We start from the raw sequence: 20315 nt of genomic DNA on the forward strand, positions 1-20315 counted from the left end.
CTGGCGCATCCCGTAGTTTTGCAATCAGCACGTACTACTCACAGGGACGTAGCTACGGGTGGGCCTGGGCCACCCAATTTCGGCCCAGGCCTGCCCACCCAAGTGCACACACACTGCAGCAGCAGCAGCGCATACCAGGAAGACGGCACCCGCTCGCGCTCTGGCTCAGCTCTCTCCAGGTTCTGAGGCTCGCCCACCGGTGTCTCCCATCCCATGGCCTTTTCGCTGCCTCTCAGAACAGAAGCCCGTGGGGGGTGCGGTCATACTGCCTTCGGTAGCGCAGAGTCTGTCGGCTGTTCGCCGCATTTGTCCATTACACACACACCCCTCCCCTTCCGCTAGGACGCTTGACCTCTCCAGAGACACACGCTCCTTGGGTCATGCAGGACTACGATGAGGTGACCGGCTTCCTGGGCCAGTGGGGACCCTTCCAGCAGCTCATTTTCTTCCTGCTCAGCATCAGCATCATCCCCAATGGCTTCAATGGCATGTCCGTGGTGTTCCTGGCTGCATCTCCCGAACACCGTTGCCTGGTGCCGGCCACCGCTAACCTGAGCGAGGCGTGGAGGAAGGTCAGCATTCCTAAAAAGATGGTGGACGGGGTGGCGGTGGACAGCATGTGCTGGCGGTACCGGCTAGACGGGTGCTCAATTTCTCTGCCCAGGGGCTGCTGCCAGGGCTGGACGTGAAAGTGTCCGAGATAGAGATGGAGAAATGCCTGGACGGATGGACGTACAGCACGGACGTGTATCGCTCCACCATTGTAACAGAGGTATGTGCTGGGACAGCAGGTGATTGTGTTTGTGTTGAACGCTGCACGGTGATATAATAGAAACAGCGACAACATGATGCACCAGGAAACACACACGTACATCAGATTGCCCATTACCACATTATAGCTTTGCATGTAGTTGAAATGATTGCAGTGCTGTGGGTAAAGGGCTATGTTTGAGGCTGTATATCAATCTTGGAGCTCTTTTACTAAGCTAGAGTAAGCAGCTAGTGCAGGGTTTATTTCGTGGTAGACAGTGTGGATCCATGCTAATATCTCCTGCGCTAAAAAGGCAGCCATCGTAGTAAAAATATTGCTAGCTGTCATGAGTGCTGATAGTAGTTTGTGCATCTGCCCTACTGGTAGTCTGATGTATTGATTATTTACCACTGGAGCTAGAAACTCAATTACAGAAACTTTCAAACAGTGTTTCTAGAGACTGTCATGTAGCTTTCCTTCAGTGGATACTCAATCACTCAAAACAGTGGAGAATAAAAAAAGACCTCAGCAAGTCAATAACTGCTTCTTAACTAGCAGTGCAGACATACCAGCCATGGGAGGTCAGAAAAAAAACTCCACTAATGATGCAACTGTATGGGAAGAAGAAATGCCAATAACAATTCAGAACAGAACAGTAATGTCAGCTATGCAGATGACTTCAGTTTCTCAATATTTTCAAATTATATTTTTTCAAACACTACTTATCCAGATCCTTCCAATGCGTAGCTGTTACACATCCCAAGGAATCCTCATTTCACATCTGCTGCTATAGGGGATTGATTAATTTCCCTTGACCACAGCGATCTTCAATAGGGCAGTGTATGGGAGGTGGAGATAGTGCTGGGCAGACTTATACGGTCTGTGCCAGAGCTGGTGGTTGGGAGGTGGGGATAGTGCTGGACAGGCTTTTATATAGTACCCACCCATATTAGCTCTGGGCCCACCCAAAATGTCAGGTCACCCACAGTAAAAAAAAAAAAAGTTAGGTGTGGTTTACAGAATACATGTAGTGCCTGTTCCCATGACTAAAATTTAAACCAGATACACACACACCCACATTCATCCAACCCTTACACCAAACCTATCTAATACATTGCATATGCCTACCTACAGTATTAAACCATAGCAGTAAACTCTTGTTTCAATTGAAAGTTTCTTCAAAAACTTTCCTTTTGATAGTTTCACTGGTTGTCCATATTATCAGCCCACGCTGTTATCACTGTTCTCGTTACTACTTCCGGAACGTTCTCCTCAACTCCACATTTGACTGTTCACAATTAACAGACTTCTCTTTAGTTTGGCAGGTATTCAATTGTAACGTGAGGGCCCTTAGAAACTTGCACACATAAATTCTAATTAGTGCCGATAACTGATTGTTAGTAGCCAATTATCAGCACTGATTAACTTGTTAAACAGTATGCGTATTGGCTACGCACCCTGATTTGTATGTGCAACTTTAGTTGCCATTTATAGAATCCAGGGTTAAGTGTCTTGCCCAAAGCCACAAGTTTAATCAGTGGGATTTGAACCCTAGCCTCTCTGGCTCACAGCCTACTGCTTTAACCACTTGCATACTCCTGCCAGTATGCAACTTGTTTGTATGTGCATGTGCTATTCTATAAGTATACGTCTCTGTTCGATAGTGCACACTTTGCAGGTGAGTGTGTACATGGAAAGAGTCTGGGCAGACTGCAAGGGCACACACTTATGCACATAAATTATATAACAATAACATTTACACGTGTTTCTCCCCAATTTAGGAGCAAGCATTTACACCTATGGCTGATGTCTGTGTTCGAACTTACAAATATATGCTTATGTATAACCTATAATGTTAGCATTCAATAAAGAAAAGCAGGTGCATACTTTTATTTATAGAGGTATTAACCTTATCAGCTGATAACATGACATTTTTTTACAAGAGAGGAGATGAATGAGGTTTTGATTAACAACACGTGTGAGCATATTCTCTTCGGTGTATATCTTTACACTGCAACACCAGAGATTGATCAAGACCCCTGAGGCAGGCCTTAGGGCCGAAACACAGCCATGTCGGGTTGGTTTTTAGTATTTCAAATAAAGACTTTTCTGGTATCCTCCTTGGTTTGTCCTCACTTCTTTTTTTATGTCTCACGGTTTCATGAGGTTCTTTCCACCTCCTTTTTTTTGTTTACTTTTATTTATGGAACAGGCTCCTGGCAGTCATCTTCTTGATGCCTGAAAATAAGAGTCCAACTGTCTATTTATTTATGATGCTTTCCTGCCTCCTGTCAAGGCTAAACAACATCCAAGTCGTGTCATATCTCATCAAGCGGCCTGGGAAGCGGGAAAAGAGAACATATAGCCAGATGCTATTTGCGCGGGCCCTAGTCAAAATGCCGTCTCCTTAGCAACCAGACCCCTGAGGCAGGCGTTGTTAACGCCGAAACACGGCCCATGTCGGATCATTTACTAATAAAGGACTCCTGTTGTCTCAGTCTTGAAGGCTCAGTTGTGCTTTTTGTGTTTGTACGCTTTCTTTGTATGCTGCAATACCCTCTCTATTTGCTTGGTAAATTTATAAAGAAATTTTCATGCATAAGCCCTGTTTTAAACATCATGAGGCACAACTAGCAGAGAGATTTAGAGCACATGGCTACCCAAAAAAAGCAGTTATAGAGGTATATTTAAAAGGATGGTTTACACAGAGGGAGCTGCTACTTATGGAAAAGCAACTGAATAAAGATATGGAGAAATTAATATCTGTGTTACCATTCTCTGATCAAGCTCATTTACTTGTCCAAGTTACACACAAGCATTGGCATGTTTTACAATTTTATCTTAATTTGAATGAATTTCCAGTAATTGCCTACCATAGGGGACAGACCACTGGGAACTTCTATCACGTCAGAGATACGAAGACACTTTTGAAGTGTAATGGAAGGGATATCACTCAACATGTGGGTGATGCCAGTAGTGCACGCTGGCATTCATTAGTCTCACTTGGACAGATAATCAAACAGGCAAAGTCATACAAGCTCGACACAATACAAACTGTAATAGTTCTCAAGTCGTTTATTTAATTCAATGCCCATGAAAATGAGTATACATAGGCCGAATCATCAGACCAGTAAAATTTAGGTTAAATGAACATGTCACAAATCACTACAGGTAATTTAGAAGCCCTGTTGGTTTTCCATTTGCTTGAGAAAGGACACTCAGTAAATGACAAGCAATGGTGAATGTTAGATCGGATACATGAAGGATGGGCGGGCGGTCATTATGAAGATATAATAAATTATAAAGAACAACACTGGATTTATCTTTTACAATCAGTGTCCCCTTGGGGGTTGAATGGGGAGGTTTAATGGGTGCCCCTGCTGTAATTGGGTTCTGTGATTGGTGGGACAGATCAGCTGATTACCTTTAAAACCGAGCAGTAGAAGCCGACGCCATCTTTGCTGAAAAATAGCAATTGGCAGGAGGTGTTTGGCTAAATGTAAGGTAAGGACATTCCAGAAAGTTTAGGGGGCTTCAATTATTTTGGGATATTTGGCATATAAAAAGTTTTAATATTCAAGATCTGTTTATTGTTATTTTAGGGGTTGTCCTTGAGGAAGCAGTTGTGAAACATGAGTCATATCAGACAACATGTCCCCATGCCAACAAAAATACGATAAGTGAGAGTAATTTTGAATTTAATAGAGATATAAGTTGAGTAAGATAATTCGATTTGGATAAGAGACCAATGACGACGCCCGTGCATAAGACTTGATGGTATGAATTGAATCCATTGAGTGGCACAACTGAGGTCTTTTTACTTAATTTAATCGACATTATAAAAGTTTGTCCAAAAAAAATCTAACAGTTTTCCAGTGTGATTTTGGTATAGTATACTGTTAGAGTCAAACTAGATAGCCATATTGAGAGAGTAAGCCCTGTTTTATGCACATAACAGGCCTCTTATAAAATTATCCCATTGTTTACCAGGGCCGTATTAAGGCCAACTGATACTCTAAGCACAGCCAAACAATGGTGTCCGTCAGCCCTTCCATTGCTTAACTGACAAAACATTAACACTCAGTTAGTGCTGAGAAATATCATTATTGTGTGAAATAAAACATCATCTATATTAATAATGATTAGAAAAACACTGAAATTCATGTTGGATAATAGAAGTGGCAGTGAAAGAGTTAAGGATATGATAGCTAGGGGGAAAAACTCTGTGGTGTCCCCCTTCCTTTGGTGCCCTAAGCATGTGCTTATTTTGCTTAATGGTTAATCCAGGGCTGGTGGTTACACACACAAATGTATGTGCTTTGACAAGAATGTAGATACTTGTTTGCAACCCAAGTGTAGGCACGTTCAGGGGCATAGTTTGAGCGGAGCACAGGCAGAATTATGATGTACATGAACTTTTAAAAATAAAGTATGCCTTATATACAAATAAACATACGCTTCCAACTTCTACTATGTTTGCACCAAACTCTGGAACACACTACCGAAAGACCAAAAGCTCAAGGACAATTACCTAGTCTTCCGAAAGCATCTGAAGGCCTACTTTTTCAGAAAGTTCTTTCCCACTGAACCAACTTAACCAACCAGAATACCAAATAACAACACAAGAATATAAGTACATACATAAGTACATAAGTAATACCATACTGGGAAAAGATCAAGGGTCCATCGAGCCCAGCATCCTGTCCACAACAGCAGCCAATCCAGGCCAAGGGCACTTGGCAACCTTCCCAAACGTACAAACATTCTATACATGTTATTCCTGGAATTGTGGATTTTCCCAAGTCCATTTAGTAGTGGTTTATGGACTTGTCCTTTAGGAAACCGTCTAACCTCTTTTTAAACATGACAATGGACAGAAACTGAACTAAGCTTTCGTTGCCCAACTCACCCCAAACATTCAATGTACTTACCTGAAACAAATATAAACTCATACAACCTGTCATAATCAAGACGTCTGTTAATCTCATTGGTCTATATAAATTGTAACCAAGTTCTTTACAAATTGCTGCAAATCTACTACAGACCTCATTGTTCTACATAACTTGTAACCTTGTTCTATACAATTGGTAGCCAATTTACTCCAGAAGCATGTAAGCCACATTGAACCTACCAATAGGTGGGAAAATGTGGGATACAAATGCATAAATAAACAAATAACTGTAATCCTCTTTTCTATCGGAAACATGTCGGATCTCTTTAAGTCCTACAGCCCCTACTATTGCTGCTGCTGCTGCTACTACTGCCTCGTTGAGGGTAGCCTGGAGTGTAGCAAACCCCTGCTGCATGTCTCTGTGCTGGGCAGTGACCTGCAGCAGGATCTGGCCCAGCATATCTGCCAGAGGGTGATCACTTTCAACAGGGGGCACAGCTGGTAAGGGCAGCATGGGTGCTGCCTGAGGTGGCATTTCCTCTGCCCTCTCATTCCCCTCCAGCAGGGGCATGTCCTTGCAAATGTCCACCTCCTCTTCCTCCTCCTATGGCCTAGGCCTTTGGGGTGAGGCTTTGGTACCTCCCACAGGCCAAGGTCCTCGACCACCAACTCATGCTGTATCTCCTTCTCTGTGGGGGGCTGGGGGGGGCTGGCTGGTCAGCTGCAGGTTGAGTGGTGGCTGGCTGGTGTGGAGGGGGTCTGGGAAACTGGGGCCAGGACAGCCTCCTCCTCCTTCTCCCTCTATTCCCTCCTCTCGCCCTCCTCCTCCTGTTGCTGGTGGGCTGCTGCTGAGGCACATGAGGACAAGGAGCTGAGACTCCACAGCAGAAAAATATGGCTCTCTTCCACGAGCTGCACCATGTATAGACGTATTACACATGGAGAGGATGTCCTGATATAGGCAGACTATGTATTTTCAGCACAGGACCACTTCCACATGCAGACTTTTTATAAGGGTTATTTTCCATTGGGGGATACGACTATCTGATGACAACTGTGTCAGTCTGCAGTGCATCTTTACTGTGGCCGGTTTGGGGGAGTATTTTTAAACATTGAAAAATGTCTTTCTTGACAATCCATTATACCAGTGCTTTTCTGGTCATTTTGAGATAGGCATTTACTTTTGGACGTAGACATATCGAAAATGCCCCTCTATGTGTCATTATAAAAATATCCTCAAGATTGGTGTCTATTTGGACTTCCAACCTAGGCTACCTGTTTTAAAGTTACCATCCACAAGTGAAACTCGCAATAATACACACACTACAAAGGAACAAGAAGAGAAGCCTGGATTACGAATGGAATAATGGAATCACTGCATTAATCAACTTATGTTCTGATTTGGGACTATGTTCCTCCAGGTTCAATCCATGGTTATCAGTGTTATAAATAAAGATCTATGGTATTCATTTCATAAAAGCATATTTCTCAATACAATGGGGGAAAAGATTTGTCTCATTTCAAAAATTGCTGTAGAAACCTGCCAAAAAGTTGAAATCACAACAGTAATCCACTCTAGTAGATACCACTTTAAAACATGATTCCAATGCCAAGAGCAAAATTTGTTATGAAACTTAAAGAGTAGCAATTATAGAAAGTGTTATTAATTTCAAGTGGTAAATTATAAAAGCTATGGAAAATATCTCTGATTTCCTAAGGATATAAGAATGTCTGCTTTTATTATTCTTTGTAGTCTGTTTACTAAAGTGCGGAAGACTTATGCAGTTATCGTGCATTGATTGTAAAAATTCATGCACTGTATCTGCAAAGCCTGTGTGGTAACTCAGATATTCACTACATAGAAAGGGCCAAATTCAGTAAATGGCAGCACTATTCAATAAAAGGTGATGCTGGTTGAGCGTCTTTTATTGAATAACATATAGCTCCAATTAATTCCCGTGTCCAAATTTGCATGCCAGGACTTACACCTGCTGAAAACGGATATTAATCCTGGTGCACAAGTTGGATGCACTTCCCCTAAATTCTGTAACTCTGCCCGTAACATGTTGGAACATCCCTGTCCTGCCCACGACCATCCCATAGCTGCACCCTCATAAATTGTGATTGAGAGAATTTAGGCGCTGTTATTTACAGAATCATGTCTTGGCAGTTGCATTAGCAACTCCAAACGAATGCCAATTAATGCCAATAATTGCTTGTTAGCAGCCAATTATTGCGGTTAATGACTATAAGCTGCATGCATTGCATGGTGCATTTAGGCATGTCCATTGACTCAGCATAAATGATCATGCCTCAATGTAGGTGTACAAGTTTATGCTGGCATTCTATATTGCCATCTTGGCGCACAGATGCCATTACAGAATTGGCACTCAGCGCACAGCATCAGTGTACCTAACTGGAACCATCAAGTTATAGAATTGCCCATAAGCACCTAAATGGAGTGTAAGAGTGGCTTAGTGAGCAGCCTGAGAGCCTGGGGAACTGGGTTCAATTCCCACTGTAGCTCTTTGTGACTCTGAGCAAGTCACTTAACTCTCCGTTACCCCACATATAAAATAACTACCTGTATATAATATGGAAACCACTTTGATTATAATCATAGAAAGGCAGTATATCAAGTCCCACCCCCTTTCCCTAAACATCAGTCCCACCTGTACTCCTTCCCTATAAATGCAGTTTCTGACCATTATGCTCTAAGCCATTTTAATATGTAATTATAGAATACTAATTAGGCACATTACTTCCAGCTACACAAGTGCACATTTACATGACAATGGCAGTATTCTACAAATTTAAGTGTGCAAATGGTACTTAAATATAGGCAAAGTGCTATAGAATGAGGAGGTAGGAGCATAACCTACCCTAACTTAAATCTCTTAAGGGTCCTTACTGTGGGACACGCTTAGGTGTCCCGCAGTAATTTTTGCATGTGCGTGTGCTACCCATGCCACATGGTTAGCATGTGAACCCTTACTACTTACATAATGGATGGCAGTAGGACTCTCATGCTAATGGGAAAATTAGTGTGTGGCCATTAATGGGGGAAATAGAAAAATCGACCATTTTACCCTGGCAGTAAAAATGGCCTTAGAATGCGGGAATGACCCGTGTAAGGACACGTTAAGGCCACTTTTTACTGCAGTTTGGTAAAAGGGCCCCTTAGGAAGATTTTGATTCTCTAATAAGCGGCACAGGGAAAGCTCTGCAAAATGGAAAGATAATTTCAAGTGCTTTGCAGAGCTAATAGAGTTCAATGCTCAAGGGGAAAAGAAGGTTATCATGACCTTTTTTCATCATAACTTAACTGTAGAAACTCAGCTGTTTATCTTTATTGCTGTCTGTTTAGAATGTACTTAGCAAAAAGTCTGTTACATGAGTAGGTGGACAGAAGAACGGAAGAAAATTTGAATAGGCATTGCTTTGCTACTTCAAAGACTTTCAATTCATTTTTGGATTCACCAACATTATCTTTTTATTTGTTTATTTTATTTATTTATTGCACTTGTATCCCACATTTTCCCACCTATTTGCAGGCTCAATGTGGTTTACAAAGATCTGTTATGGCCATACCAGGTTAAATAATCCAATTGGTGTTATAAAGAAGTTAATGAAGACAGGAGGATTTGTTCAAGCAGTTGTAGAAAAATAACATTCTGAGTAAAGTTGGATAGGTGTTGTGTTATAGTTAGTTAAGGGTTTTCGTGGTAGGCTTTGTTAAAGAGGTAAGTCTTCAGGGATTTGCGGAAGTTGGTTAATTCGTTGATCGTTCTCAGGTGAGTTGGAAGTGAATTCCATAGCTGCGTACTCATATAAGAAAAGCTAGTCGCGCATGTTAGTTTGTATTTTAGTCCTTTACAGCTGGGGAAGTGAAGGTTAAGAAAGGTGCGGGCCCTTTTACCAAATTACATAGGTCATTCTCACGTGCTAAGACCATTTTTGCTGCTGGGGTAAAATGGCTGATTTTTCTATTTTTCATATTATGGCCATAAGTTAATTTTGCCATTAGCGTGTGTCCATTAACTCATGAGCCCTTACATCTAGTAAACACAACCTGGATGGAACCTTAGAGCATATAGCATAATACTGAGTTAAGTGGAGGACAAAAGAGGGGAGTAAAAAGAAAAGCTAGTCTTTATGGAATGCCAATCATTTCCATTTAAACCACCATTTATCAAAGCCACTGAAAGCTCTGGTAGCAACTTGGGATGTGACAAAAACATTTTCTGCACAGAACTGACTTTTTTTTTTTTTAACTCCAAATGTGCAGTTTATTTATAAGATTTGAACATAGATGGTGCCCTTATCCAAACTATCCCCCAGATTCTACATATACTGCTACTACTAATTGCTTCTATAGTGCAACTAGATGTAGGTAGTGCTGTACACATTATGGGGCCCTTTTACTAAGCTGTGTAAAAGGGGCCTTGCACTAGTGGCAGCGGCCATTTTTATTGAGCACTGAGGCCCTTTTTACCACAGCGGGTAAAAAAGCTGAAAAAAAGAAATGGCCATGCAGTAAGATTGCACTTACCATGTGGCCATGTGGGAGAACAACCAATAATGGATTTTAATTGGCACCAATTAGGATTGCGCATATCTGTCTGTATGCTATTCTGTAATGATAAGTGCCTAAATCCCATAGTGTGCAACCCACTCAAAGTGGCTTCATTAAAACTTTGCACTATGAATCAAACATTTACCCAGCTAATGACACCTTAATGTTTTAAGAAAAATCATGGAAATGATTCTAAAAAAGTGAATCTCCAACTAAAATATATATATATATATAAAAAAAATTGTAAAACATACCTGAAAGAACATTGCCAACAACACAAAAGTACTTCAAGCTTGTCAAATACTGCAGAGGGGGGAAAAATAGCATTTATAAATCAGCTCTGCAAACAGCTTCCCCCAGATTCTATATATAGTGTCACATTTGGATGCTGAAATTTGCATGCAGATTGAAGATGCTTGGGCAAATTAATTAGTTAACTAGCAATAAATGGATGTTAATCAATTATTGGTTAATTGGCATTAATTAGATTTTGCATACATATTTCCTGCTTGCTATTCTATAATCTCACACGCCTAAATCCCCTAGAGCACAACTAAAATGGGGCGTGGCCAGGGGTGTGGTTCCAAAAATTTGCATGTAGAGTTATAGAATAGCAAGAAACACACAGCAAGGTGGAGGTAGGACTGTACCAAGTAACCAAGGCAGACCACGGGTAAAAAGTGTCCAAAGGCTTATTTGCCAATGGTAAATCTGACCCAACACCTCACTGGTACTCCCTTATCTTGTCTGCTGAGCCCTCCAAAACCCACTACCCCAACTATACACCACTACAATAGCCCTTATGGGTAAAGGGGGCACCTATATGTGGATACAATGTGTGTCTGATGAGTTTTGTAGGGGTCACAGTTTCCACTACAAGTGTGACAGGTAGAGGGAGATAGGGACCTGGGTCCCCTACTCCATAGTGTACTGCACCCACCACTAGACTACTCCAGGGACCTGCATGTTGCTTTAATGGACCTGGCTATAACATCTGAGGCTGTCATATAGGCTGGTAAGTCATATTTTTATTCACATTTTGGGGGGTGGGGGGGGGGGGGTAGGAGGGTTCAGTGACCAGTGGGGGATTATTGGGAGGTCACCCCTTATTTCCTCCAGTGGTCATCTGGTCATTTAGGGCATCTTTTTGTGCCTTATTCATTCTGAAAACAGGTCTAGACCAAAACATCTTAGTTTTAGTCCTGGACATTTTTGTTTTCTTCTATTATGGCTGTAAAACATCCAAGTGTTAGGCATGCCCTAATACCGCCTTCAAAACTCCCCTGACATGCCCCTTGTGATTTGCATGCACTGCAGACGACTTGCATAGATAAACGTCTGCATAATAGGTTTTGAAAATACTGATTTGGATGTTTTGAGAAGAAAAATGTCCAAATGGTGCTTTATGACACTTGCAAGGCATTTTTCTCTTTCAAAAATGAGCCCCAAAGTATACCACATAAGACAGTATTTAAGGATGTTTCTTGTTTGTTTAGATGTATGTTGTTTACTATAGATATTTGTAAAATTTGTATGGATTTTATTGTGATTGACCTAGTTTTTAGGTGGAATATAAATTAATACAATTAATCAACTAATTAATTATCTTCTTTTGATGGTCCCTATTATTTATATGAACAAACAGTGCTCTTTCCACCACTGATTTATTACAGAGCGGTTTTATCATATGTTTGTTCAGAACTGTGTTCTGGATATCTAGGAGATTTTCTTCCTTCATGTTCATTCATACCATTTGTAAAATAGGCTTAAAATAAATATATATTTTTAAAAAGTACCTCTTTTGTTTAGCTGTGCATACAAATTATGGTTTATGGTTTATTGAATTTGATACACCACCTTTCCTAACTAATTTAGAGGCTCTTTTAGTAAGCTGCAGTATAAATTGGCATTAGCGCCCTTGCACATGTTTTTCTCGCATGTTAAACCCATTTTTATCATAGCTAGAAATATGGTGTTTTTCCATTTTTTGTTTTAATGGCCATGCACTAATGTTGCCATTAGCGCTCGGCTATTAAAAAAAATTAACATGTGAGTACTTATTGCCACCCATTTTGTAGACGTTAAGGGCTCATGCGCTATTCCTGTGCCTATCAGTTAGGAAGCAGTAATGCAGCTGAGCTAAGTGATCAATGCAGGAATGTACACTCTCTGCCCTAGACACACTGCCTCCAAGAAAAATAAAAATAATTTTTAGCACATAGCGTGTGCAGATTTGGCTATTACTGCAGGATGCTTGAGTGCATCCTGCAGGATTCCATTTTAAGTGGTGCTAAGCATTTAGTAGCACTTAATGCAGTTTAGTAAAAGGACCCCATAGCGAGGCAATTTATGGAACAACTAGTAAAAAAGGCCCGTTTCTGAAAGAAATGAAACGGGCACTAGCAAGGTTGTCCTCTAATGGCAATTATGTTTTTAAGGGAACTGTTAGGAGAGAGTATGTGTGTGAGAGAGTGAATGAGTATGTGTCGGAGAATGAGTATGTATAAGAGAGAAAGAGTTTGTGTTAGAGAGAGAGAGTGTGTGTGATGGAAAGAGAGACAGAATGTGTGTGTCTGTCTGTGTGAGTGAAAGAGTGTGTGTCCCGTGTGCACCAATTATGCTCTCTCCCCTGCATTCATCCATTTGCAGCAAACGTCCTCTGTGCCCTGCCCCTTCATCCATCCATGTGCAGCATCTCTCCCCTGCCTCCTCCATCCATCGTGGTGCAGCAACTCTCCTCTGTCCCTTGCCCTCCCCCCCTCCTACATGTGCATCAACTCTGTATTCTCCCCTGGCCTCTCCTCCATCCACCCATATCCAGGGCTCCCCTCCCTCCATCTCTCTCCCCTCTGAGTTCCAGGCCCCCTTCCCCCTCCCCTTTGAGTTTCAGGACCCCCTCACCCCCTCCCCTTTGAGTTCCAGGACCCCCCCTCCCCTCCCCTTCGAGTTCCAGTATCCCCTCCCTCCCCTCAGAGTTCCAGGCCCCCCCCTTCGACTTGCAAGACCTCCCCTCCCTCCGAGGTCCACACCCCCCTCTCCTCTGACTTCCTCGCCCCCCTCCCTCTCTCTCTCTGCCCTCCAAGCATGACCTGTCCTCCGGTAGCCCCTCACCTTCCTAAGTGCTGGCTGTATTTTAAAAATTCTTACCTTGGGGTGCAGCGTCCACAGTGAAGGCGAGCGGTGCTTCAGACTGCCTTTGCATGTGTCTCAGCTCTGCCTGTGGTCCCGCCCTCATTTCCTGTTTCCAGAAGGGCGGGACCAGAGGCAGAGCTGAGACACATGTGAAGTCAGTTTGAAGCGCCGCTGGCCTTCACTGTGGACGCCACACCCCAAGGTAAGCATTTTTAAAATACAGCCAGCACTTAGGAAGGTGAGGGGCTTGCGGAGGACAAGTTGTGCTTGGAGGGCAGAGAGCGAGAGGGAGGGAGGCGCGGGGGCTGGCAACTATACAGAGTTCCCTCAAGGGTGGGGAAATTACGAACCCTACGAACACTACACTGCTTCACTGCCACGCTGCCACGGAGTCAGCTTCAGAATGTTGGAGATGCAAATTACTATATTAGATAATTAGGTAGAAAGGAGCATCATCTCTGTAGTAGGACAGGAGGGAAAAGAAAACAAGAAAGCTAGGTCAATAGAACAATACTTTATACGCAGAAACACTTTATTTCCAGTGGGCCACTCAAGACCATAGTGAAAAGGTGAGTTTTCAATGCTGTTTCCAAAAGGGACAACGTGGGAAGCGTATTCCAAAGCAAGGATGCAGTGCAGTAATAAGCACTGTTTTCAGTGGAGCCAAGCCTCACACAAGGGACAGGGGGAACACATAACCAACCGTCCTGCAAGTGAACACAAGGTCCTATTGGGCATAACTAAGGAAGAAAGATAAAATGGAGTGCTACTGTATAAGTCCTTATGGGCTAATTTAAGAATCTTGTACAAAACCCTGTATTTAATAGGAAGCCAATAGTGATAAACTAGGAGCAGTGTGACATGGAACCCAACACCCACTTTTCCTTCTTTCATATTCCTTTCCCTAACACTACATTACGTCTTATATTCTGCATCTACCCATGGTGCAGATCACAAGAAGCGAACAGGCAGACCCTGTGAATTTAACATCCATTGGACTAATATTAAATAATATAGAAGAACATTTAACTACACTTTCTATTATGATAAAAACAAATTTTAAAAAGAAAAGTTTTAATGCTTTCTTAAAATCAGGGAAGTTCTGAATTGTAACGGAAGTGAATTCCATAACAACTGGTAACCAGTGGAAATCCTGTAACAAAGAAGATACACTATCATATTTATGTGCAGAAAAAATGTAACGTGCAGCCGTATTCTGAATATTCTGAATCTTCCTCAAAATACCTTTTTGACAGCCTGCATAGATGACATCACTATAATCTAAGACTGATAGAAGTAGGCTTTGAACAACCAGTCTGAAGGCGTGGCTGTCAATGAAGTTACGTATTCTCCTAAGCTTTCTCATCAGCAAAAAAGATTTCTTAAGTGAATTCACCTGTGATTCCAACATCAGGGTATCTGATAATGTAACTCCAAGGATCTTAGTGTTCTCTTCAAAAGTAAAGTGTTGGCCACTTAATTTCAACACATTATCGTTGCATAGGCACTTTGGGACCCTTTTACTAAGCTGCAGCAAAAGAGGCCAGTGCTGGTGTCAGTGCATGTTTTTGACGTGCGCCGAGGCCCCCTTTTACCGCATTTGGTAAAAGGTAGGTCTTTCTTTTTTTTTAAAGAAATGGCCGTGTGGCAAGTGAAGCACTTGCTGTGTGGCCATTTTTTTTGGGGGGGGGGGGGGAGCTCTTACCACCACCTTCAGTGCTAACCTGGTGGTAACTGGGCAGCAATTACTGCTGGGTACACACCAGCGCTACAAAATAAATATATTTTTTGCATCGTTGGATATGATGGCGCACTGTTGATGTGAAGTACCACTGAGCTACTGTGGTAGCCTGGCGGAACTTCCATTTTAACAAGCGGTAAGCCCGCATTGGACTTACCGCCGCTCTGTAAAAGGGGCCCCCAAGTTTTTTCTTTGTTAAGTTTTAGGCCATGAGTTTTAATCCAAGTTTCAAGAAGATAGACACAATGTCTTATTCTGATTGCAGTATCCTCTATTGTCTGAGAGACAGGGAGTAATATGGTTATGTTATCTGCATAACTGAAAATCTTGAAACTGGCATAACTTAAAACCAGGCCTAAGGCGGACATTAATACATTAAACAATGATGATATTAAAGGAGATCCCTATGGGACACCACAGATGGCTTTTCATTACTCAGAACGGTCCCTTTGAATCTCACACTATATGCCCTGGAGAAAAGAAAACCATCTAATCAGGATAGAACATTGCCTCCAACACCAAAGCTATCTAACATACCTAATAGCAAATGGTGCTCCATCAGATCGAATGCGTATGGTAGGTAGAATTGTAATGTAATAGCCCTTAGACCTTTACCCAAGAGCAGCCAGCCCTCTGCCAGTGAAGCACAGAGTATTGTTTCTGTGCTGAAGCATTTCCAAAAACCGGACTGATCGTCATAAAGTAGATCATAAGTCTGTAAAAGATCATTTAACTGATTTATCACCAAACCCTCCATAATCTTGACAAACAAAGGAATAGATGCAACAGGTCAGTAATTAGTTACATCTATAATACCTATATTATTATTCTTAGCAATTGGAGTGAACACTATCAGACTTATTTTCGAAAGAGAAGGACGCCCAACTTTCGACACAAATGGGCGTCCTTCTCACAGGGTCGCCCAAATTGGCATAATCGAATGCCGATTTGGGCATCCATAACTGTTTTCCGTCGTGGGGATGACCAAAGTTCACGGGGGCGTGTCGGAGGCGTAGCGAAGGAGGGACTGGGGCGTGCCTAACACATGGGCGTCCTCGACCGATAATGGAAAAAAGAAGGGTGTCCCTGATGAACACTTGGACGACTTTACCTGGTCCATTTTTTCTTACAACCAAGCCACAAAAATGTGCCCTAAATGACCAGATGACCACCGGAGGGAATCGGGGATGACCTCCCCTTACTCCCCCAGTGGTCACCAACCTCCTCCCACTCTAAAAAATTTTTTTGCCAGCCACAAATGTCATACCCAGCTCCATGACAGCAGTATGCAGGTCCCTGGAGCAGTTTTAGTGGGTGCAGTGCACTTCAGGCAGGTGGACCCAGGCCCATCCCCCCTCCACCTGTTACACTTGTTGTGGTAAATGTGAGCCCTTCAGAACCCACCACAAACACACTATACCCACATATAGGTGCCCCCTTCACCCATAACGGCTATGGTAGTGGTGTACTGTTGTGGGGAGTGGGTTTGGGGGTGGGGCTTGGGGGCTCAGCACACAAGGTAAGGGAGCTATGCACCTGGGAGCAATTTGTGAAGTCCACTGCAGTGCCCCCTAGGGTGCCCGGTTGGTGTCTTGGCATGTCAGAGGGACCAGTGCACTACGAATGCTGGCTCCTCCCACGACCAAATGGCTTGGATTTGGTCATTTTTGAGATGGGCGTCCTTGATTTCCATTATCACCGAAAATTGGGGAGGACTATCTCTAAGGTTGACCTAAATGTTGAGATTTGGGCATCCCCGACCGTATTATCAAAACGAAAGATGGACTCCCATCTTGTTTCCATAATACAGGTTTCCACGCCCCTTCGCCTGGACGTCCTGCAAGGACGTCCTCAGGAAAACTCTGGCGCCCCTTTTGATTATGCCCCTCCACGTTTCCTTCACTTGTTGGAAATTTACCTGTAACCAAGTGAGCCTTAATCTAGTATAGTAAATAAGTTAGAAATGATTTTGGAGCTGTTCTTATCAATTAGGGAGGACAGGTATCCAGTGAACAATAGGAGGAGCTATCGTGGTTGAATAGAGGGAGCAGATCATCTAAACAAACAGCTTTAAAGTCTAACCAGTATCTATCAGCAGGGATGAAAGTAGTAGAAACTTGGTTAGTAGTCAAAGACAGTGCCAGTAACCTTTCAAACTAGTACCATTGTCTTTTAAGACTGTAATTGTCTTTCTGTGTAGGTTACTTCTCAATGCTATCTCAGTGTTTTGGGCTGTAACTGCCTCTTTGTACAGTTCATCCAAGTGCTTCATTGCCATCTACTTGCCTATATGGATCCTCTGTGTTTATCCTATACTTTAAAAAATTATATTACCATTTTTGTTTCCAGCATGACCACATTCTTTGAGAGGGTATTCCAGACATCCACAAGCTTTTCAGTTAAAAGATTATTTTTCAACATTGTTCCTGAATGTGGCATGCATCACGATTCATGATGTATTGTAAGCCACATTGAACCTGCAAAGAGGTGGGAAAATGTGGGATACAAATACAATAAATAAATGATCACTGACTGCCTAAAGCCATAATGGCCAATACCAGCATCAACCTACTCCTAATCAATGTAGGGCACCTTTCCTCCTGGATAATGGAGGGAGTCAGCTTTTCCTTACTTTCCAACAACCCCGATGAATAGTATAGACTGGCTCAGCCTCATCTATAAGGCAAGTAGGAGTGGAGGAGTGGCCTAATGGTTAGTGCAGCAAATTGTGGACCTGGGGAACTGGGTTTATTTCCCACTCCTGCCTGATGGTCAGCAGTAGGTTGAGATCAAGGGGAACCAGGCCCTCTGTAGCTCCATTTGACCATGGACAAGTCACTTAACTCTCCATTGCCCCTGGTACAACAGCAGTACAATATACCACTTAGATTGTGAGCCCACTAGGAACAGACCCAGTACCTGCAAAATGACATTGTAAACTGCTTAGGTCTAAGCAGTATATCAAACATATAAACGGCAAGTGACCGACTCACCTCCTGCAAATGCGCAGTAGAGACTTCCCTCTCTGTCCCGCCCCTGCGTCAAGACATGATGACGGAACAGAGAGGGAAACTGTGCTAAGGAGTGCACCACACGGAAGGGGAGGGAGGGAACCGCCGAGGTCGCTACCGCTCCCCCAGAGGTCGCCACCGCTGCCCCCCCTCCCGAGGTCGCCGCCGGCCCCCCTCCACCAGGGCCGAGCTCTCTCTTCTCCATTTAACTTACAGCGCTGAAACCGCAGCAGGCAGATCAGCTCCCATCGGCCTTCCTTCCCTGCCTGTGTCCTGCCCTCGCCGACGTTACGTCACACAGGCAGGGAAGGAAGGCCGATGGGAGGCGATCTGCCTGCTGTAGTTTCGGAGGTGAGGCGCTGTACGTTTAATGGAGAGGAGAGGGCCTGGCCCGGGTGGTGGAGGGGGGGCGGCGGCCCCGGGGGGGGGAGCCGTAGCAGCGACCTTGGGGGGAGGGAGGGGAGGGCAGGAGAAAAGCTGGACATGGGAGGTCTCAGAAGGAGGGGGGGGGCCTTGGAGCTGGGAGGGATGGACAGAGGGGGGCCTTGGAGCTGGCTGGGAGGGAGGGAGGGACGGAGGAGGGCCTTGGAGCTAGGAGGGAGGGAGGGAATGGGGCCTTGGAACTGGGAGGGAGGAGGGAGGGAGGGAATGAGGCCTTGGAACTGGGAGGGGAGGGGGGAGGGAATGGGGCCTTGGAGCTGGGAGGAGGGGGGGCCTTACAGCTGGGAGGGAGGGACAGAGGGCTTTGGAGCTGGCAGGGAGGATGCTGGACATGGGAGGTCAGAAGAAGGGGGCCTTGGAGCTGGCAGGGAGGGACAGAGGGCCTTGGAGCTGGCAGGGAAGGAGGAAGGGTGGGGGGCCTTGCAGCTGGGAGGGGAGGGGGGAGGAAATGGGGCCTTGGAGCTGGGAGGGAGGGAGGGAGTTAGACATCAAAATAGAACATACCAATACTCGCCCGTTTTAACGGGCTTAACGGCTAGTAAATCATGAAATGAATGAAATACGTTTTTTGATACCATTCCAGATATATTTATTAAAATTATGACTGTGAAAAATTCTGCCTTTCAAGCATTATCCACCTTCTCAAGACCAACACTGCCAAGGGTGAATGAACTCCTATGATAGAACCCCATTCCCAACCACTTTTTCCTTTATTTTTATTTTCACATCATCCACATATGAAAAAGATACTGGAAAAGATACTTTTAAATAAACACTAGCTTGTTCAAGTTAGTTTCTTCCAAGATTCTAGTGAGTTAGAATTCCGTGGTTGCTAACATTTACTACCATAAACCACCCCAGCTCATTATAACTTCTGCTTAGTACAGTGCTAAAAACAGCACTCCTGGATTTAGGTAGGATTATAACAAAAGCTCTTTTTGATTCAAGGCCATTACTGTATTAAATATTTATTCAACATTTTGCATAAAAACATTTGGATATATCGCAGTAAGTACTCTGCCATAAGAACCCCAGGAAGCAAGTGTGAAGATCAATTTAAATTATTCACATTTGTGTTTAAGATCATTCATGGTACTGTACCATTGTATTTATACGATCTTGTGCAGTTCTTGCATAGCAATTTAACTATTAACAGGAAAACTTGTGATCGCATGTTACTATATTTTCCAGCAGTCCGTTTAATAAGATTTAAGAAGTTGTTTAATTCATTTCTTCATTATCTTGTTGCTTCTTTATGAAATTCTTTATCTTTAGAAATGTGTATGTTTAGGAATTACCAGGTCTTTCGTAAAGTTCTGAAAACGACCTTGTTTCACGAATATCTGGGTTGATTAAATGCATTTATGATCATGTTGTTTCATTTATGATGGTACTAGTAAAAAAGGCCCGTTTCTGTAGGCAAGGAAATGGGCCTTAGGCAGGCAATTCCCCCCCCCCCCCCGTGCTACAGCCCCCTCGAACCCCCCCTTCCGCAAACCTGTCGTTCCCCCCCGTGCCAGCGAAAACTGCCGCCACCGCCGCCGCCGCTGTTGTGCTACCTTCCCTTCCCGTAGGTTCCTCAATCATCTTCTTAGAAAGTTTAACTCCGTGCATCTGACGTCAGATGCACGGAGTTAAACTTTCTAAGAAGATGATTGAGGAACCCACCCGAAGGTAGTGCACAACAGCGGCGGGAGGGGGGGTGCGGTTTTCGGCGTTCCGGGGGGGGGATCGACAGGTTCGCGGGAAGGGGTGGGTTTCGAGGGGGCCAT

General features: G+C 43.6%; 1 protein-coding gene across 1 annotated transcript in view; it reads left to right on the top strand.

Annotated features, from left to right (window-relative positions):
* Nucleotides 1-357: 357 nt before the first annotated feature.
* LOC115478345 (solute carrier family 22 member 4-like) overlaps nucleotides 358-20315 on the top strand; it is a 40196-nt gene continuing 20238 nt past the window's right edge. The window contains 2 exon segments of the mRNA XM_030215649.1: nucleotides 358-636; nucleotides 639-772. Coding sequence (XP_030071509.1) covers nucleotides 381-636; nucleotides 639-772 — 390 coding nt within the window. The 5' untranslated portion in view covers nucleotides 358-380.

The sequence above is a fragment of the Microcaecilia unicolor genome, chromosome 10 (assembly GCF_901765095.1).
Source record: "Microcaecilia unicolor chromosome 10, aMicUni1.1, whole genome shotgun sequence".
Taxonomy (NCBI): domain Eukaryota; kingdom Metazoa; phylum Chordata; class Amphibia; order Gymnophiona; family Siphonopidae; genus Microcaecilia; species Microcaecilia unicolor.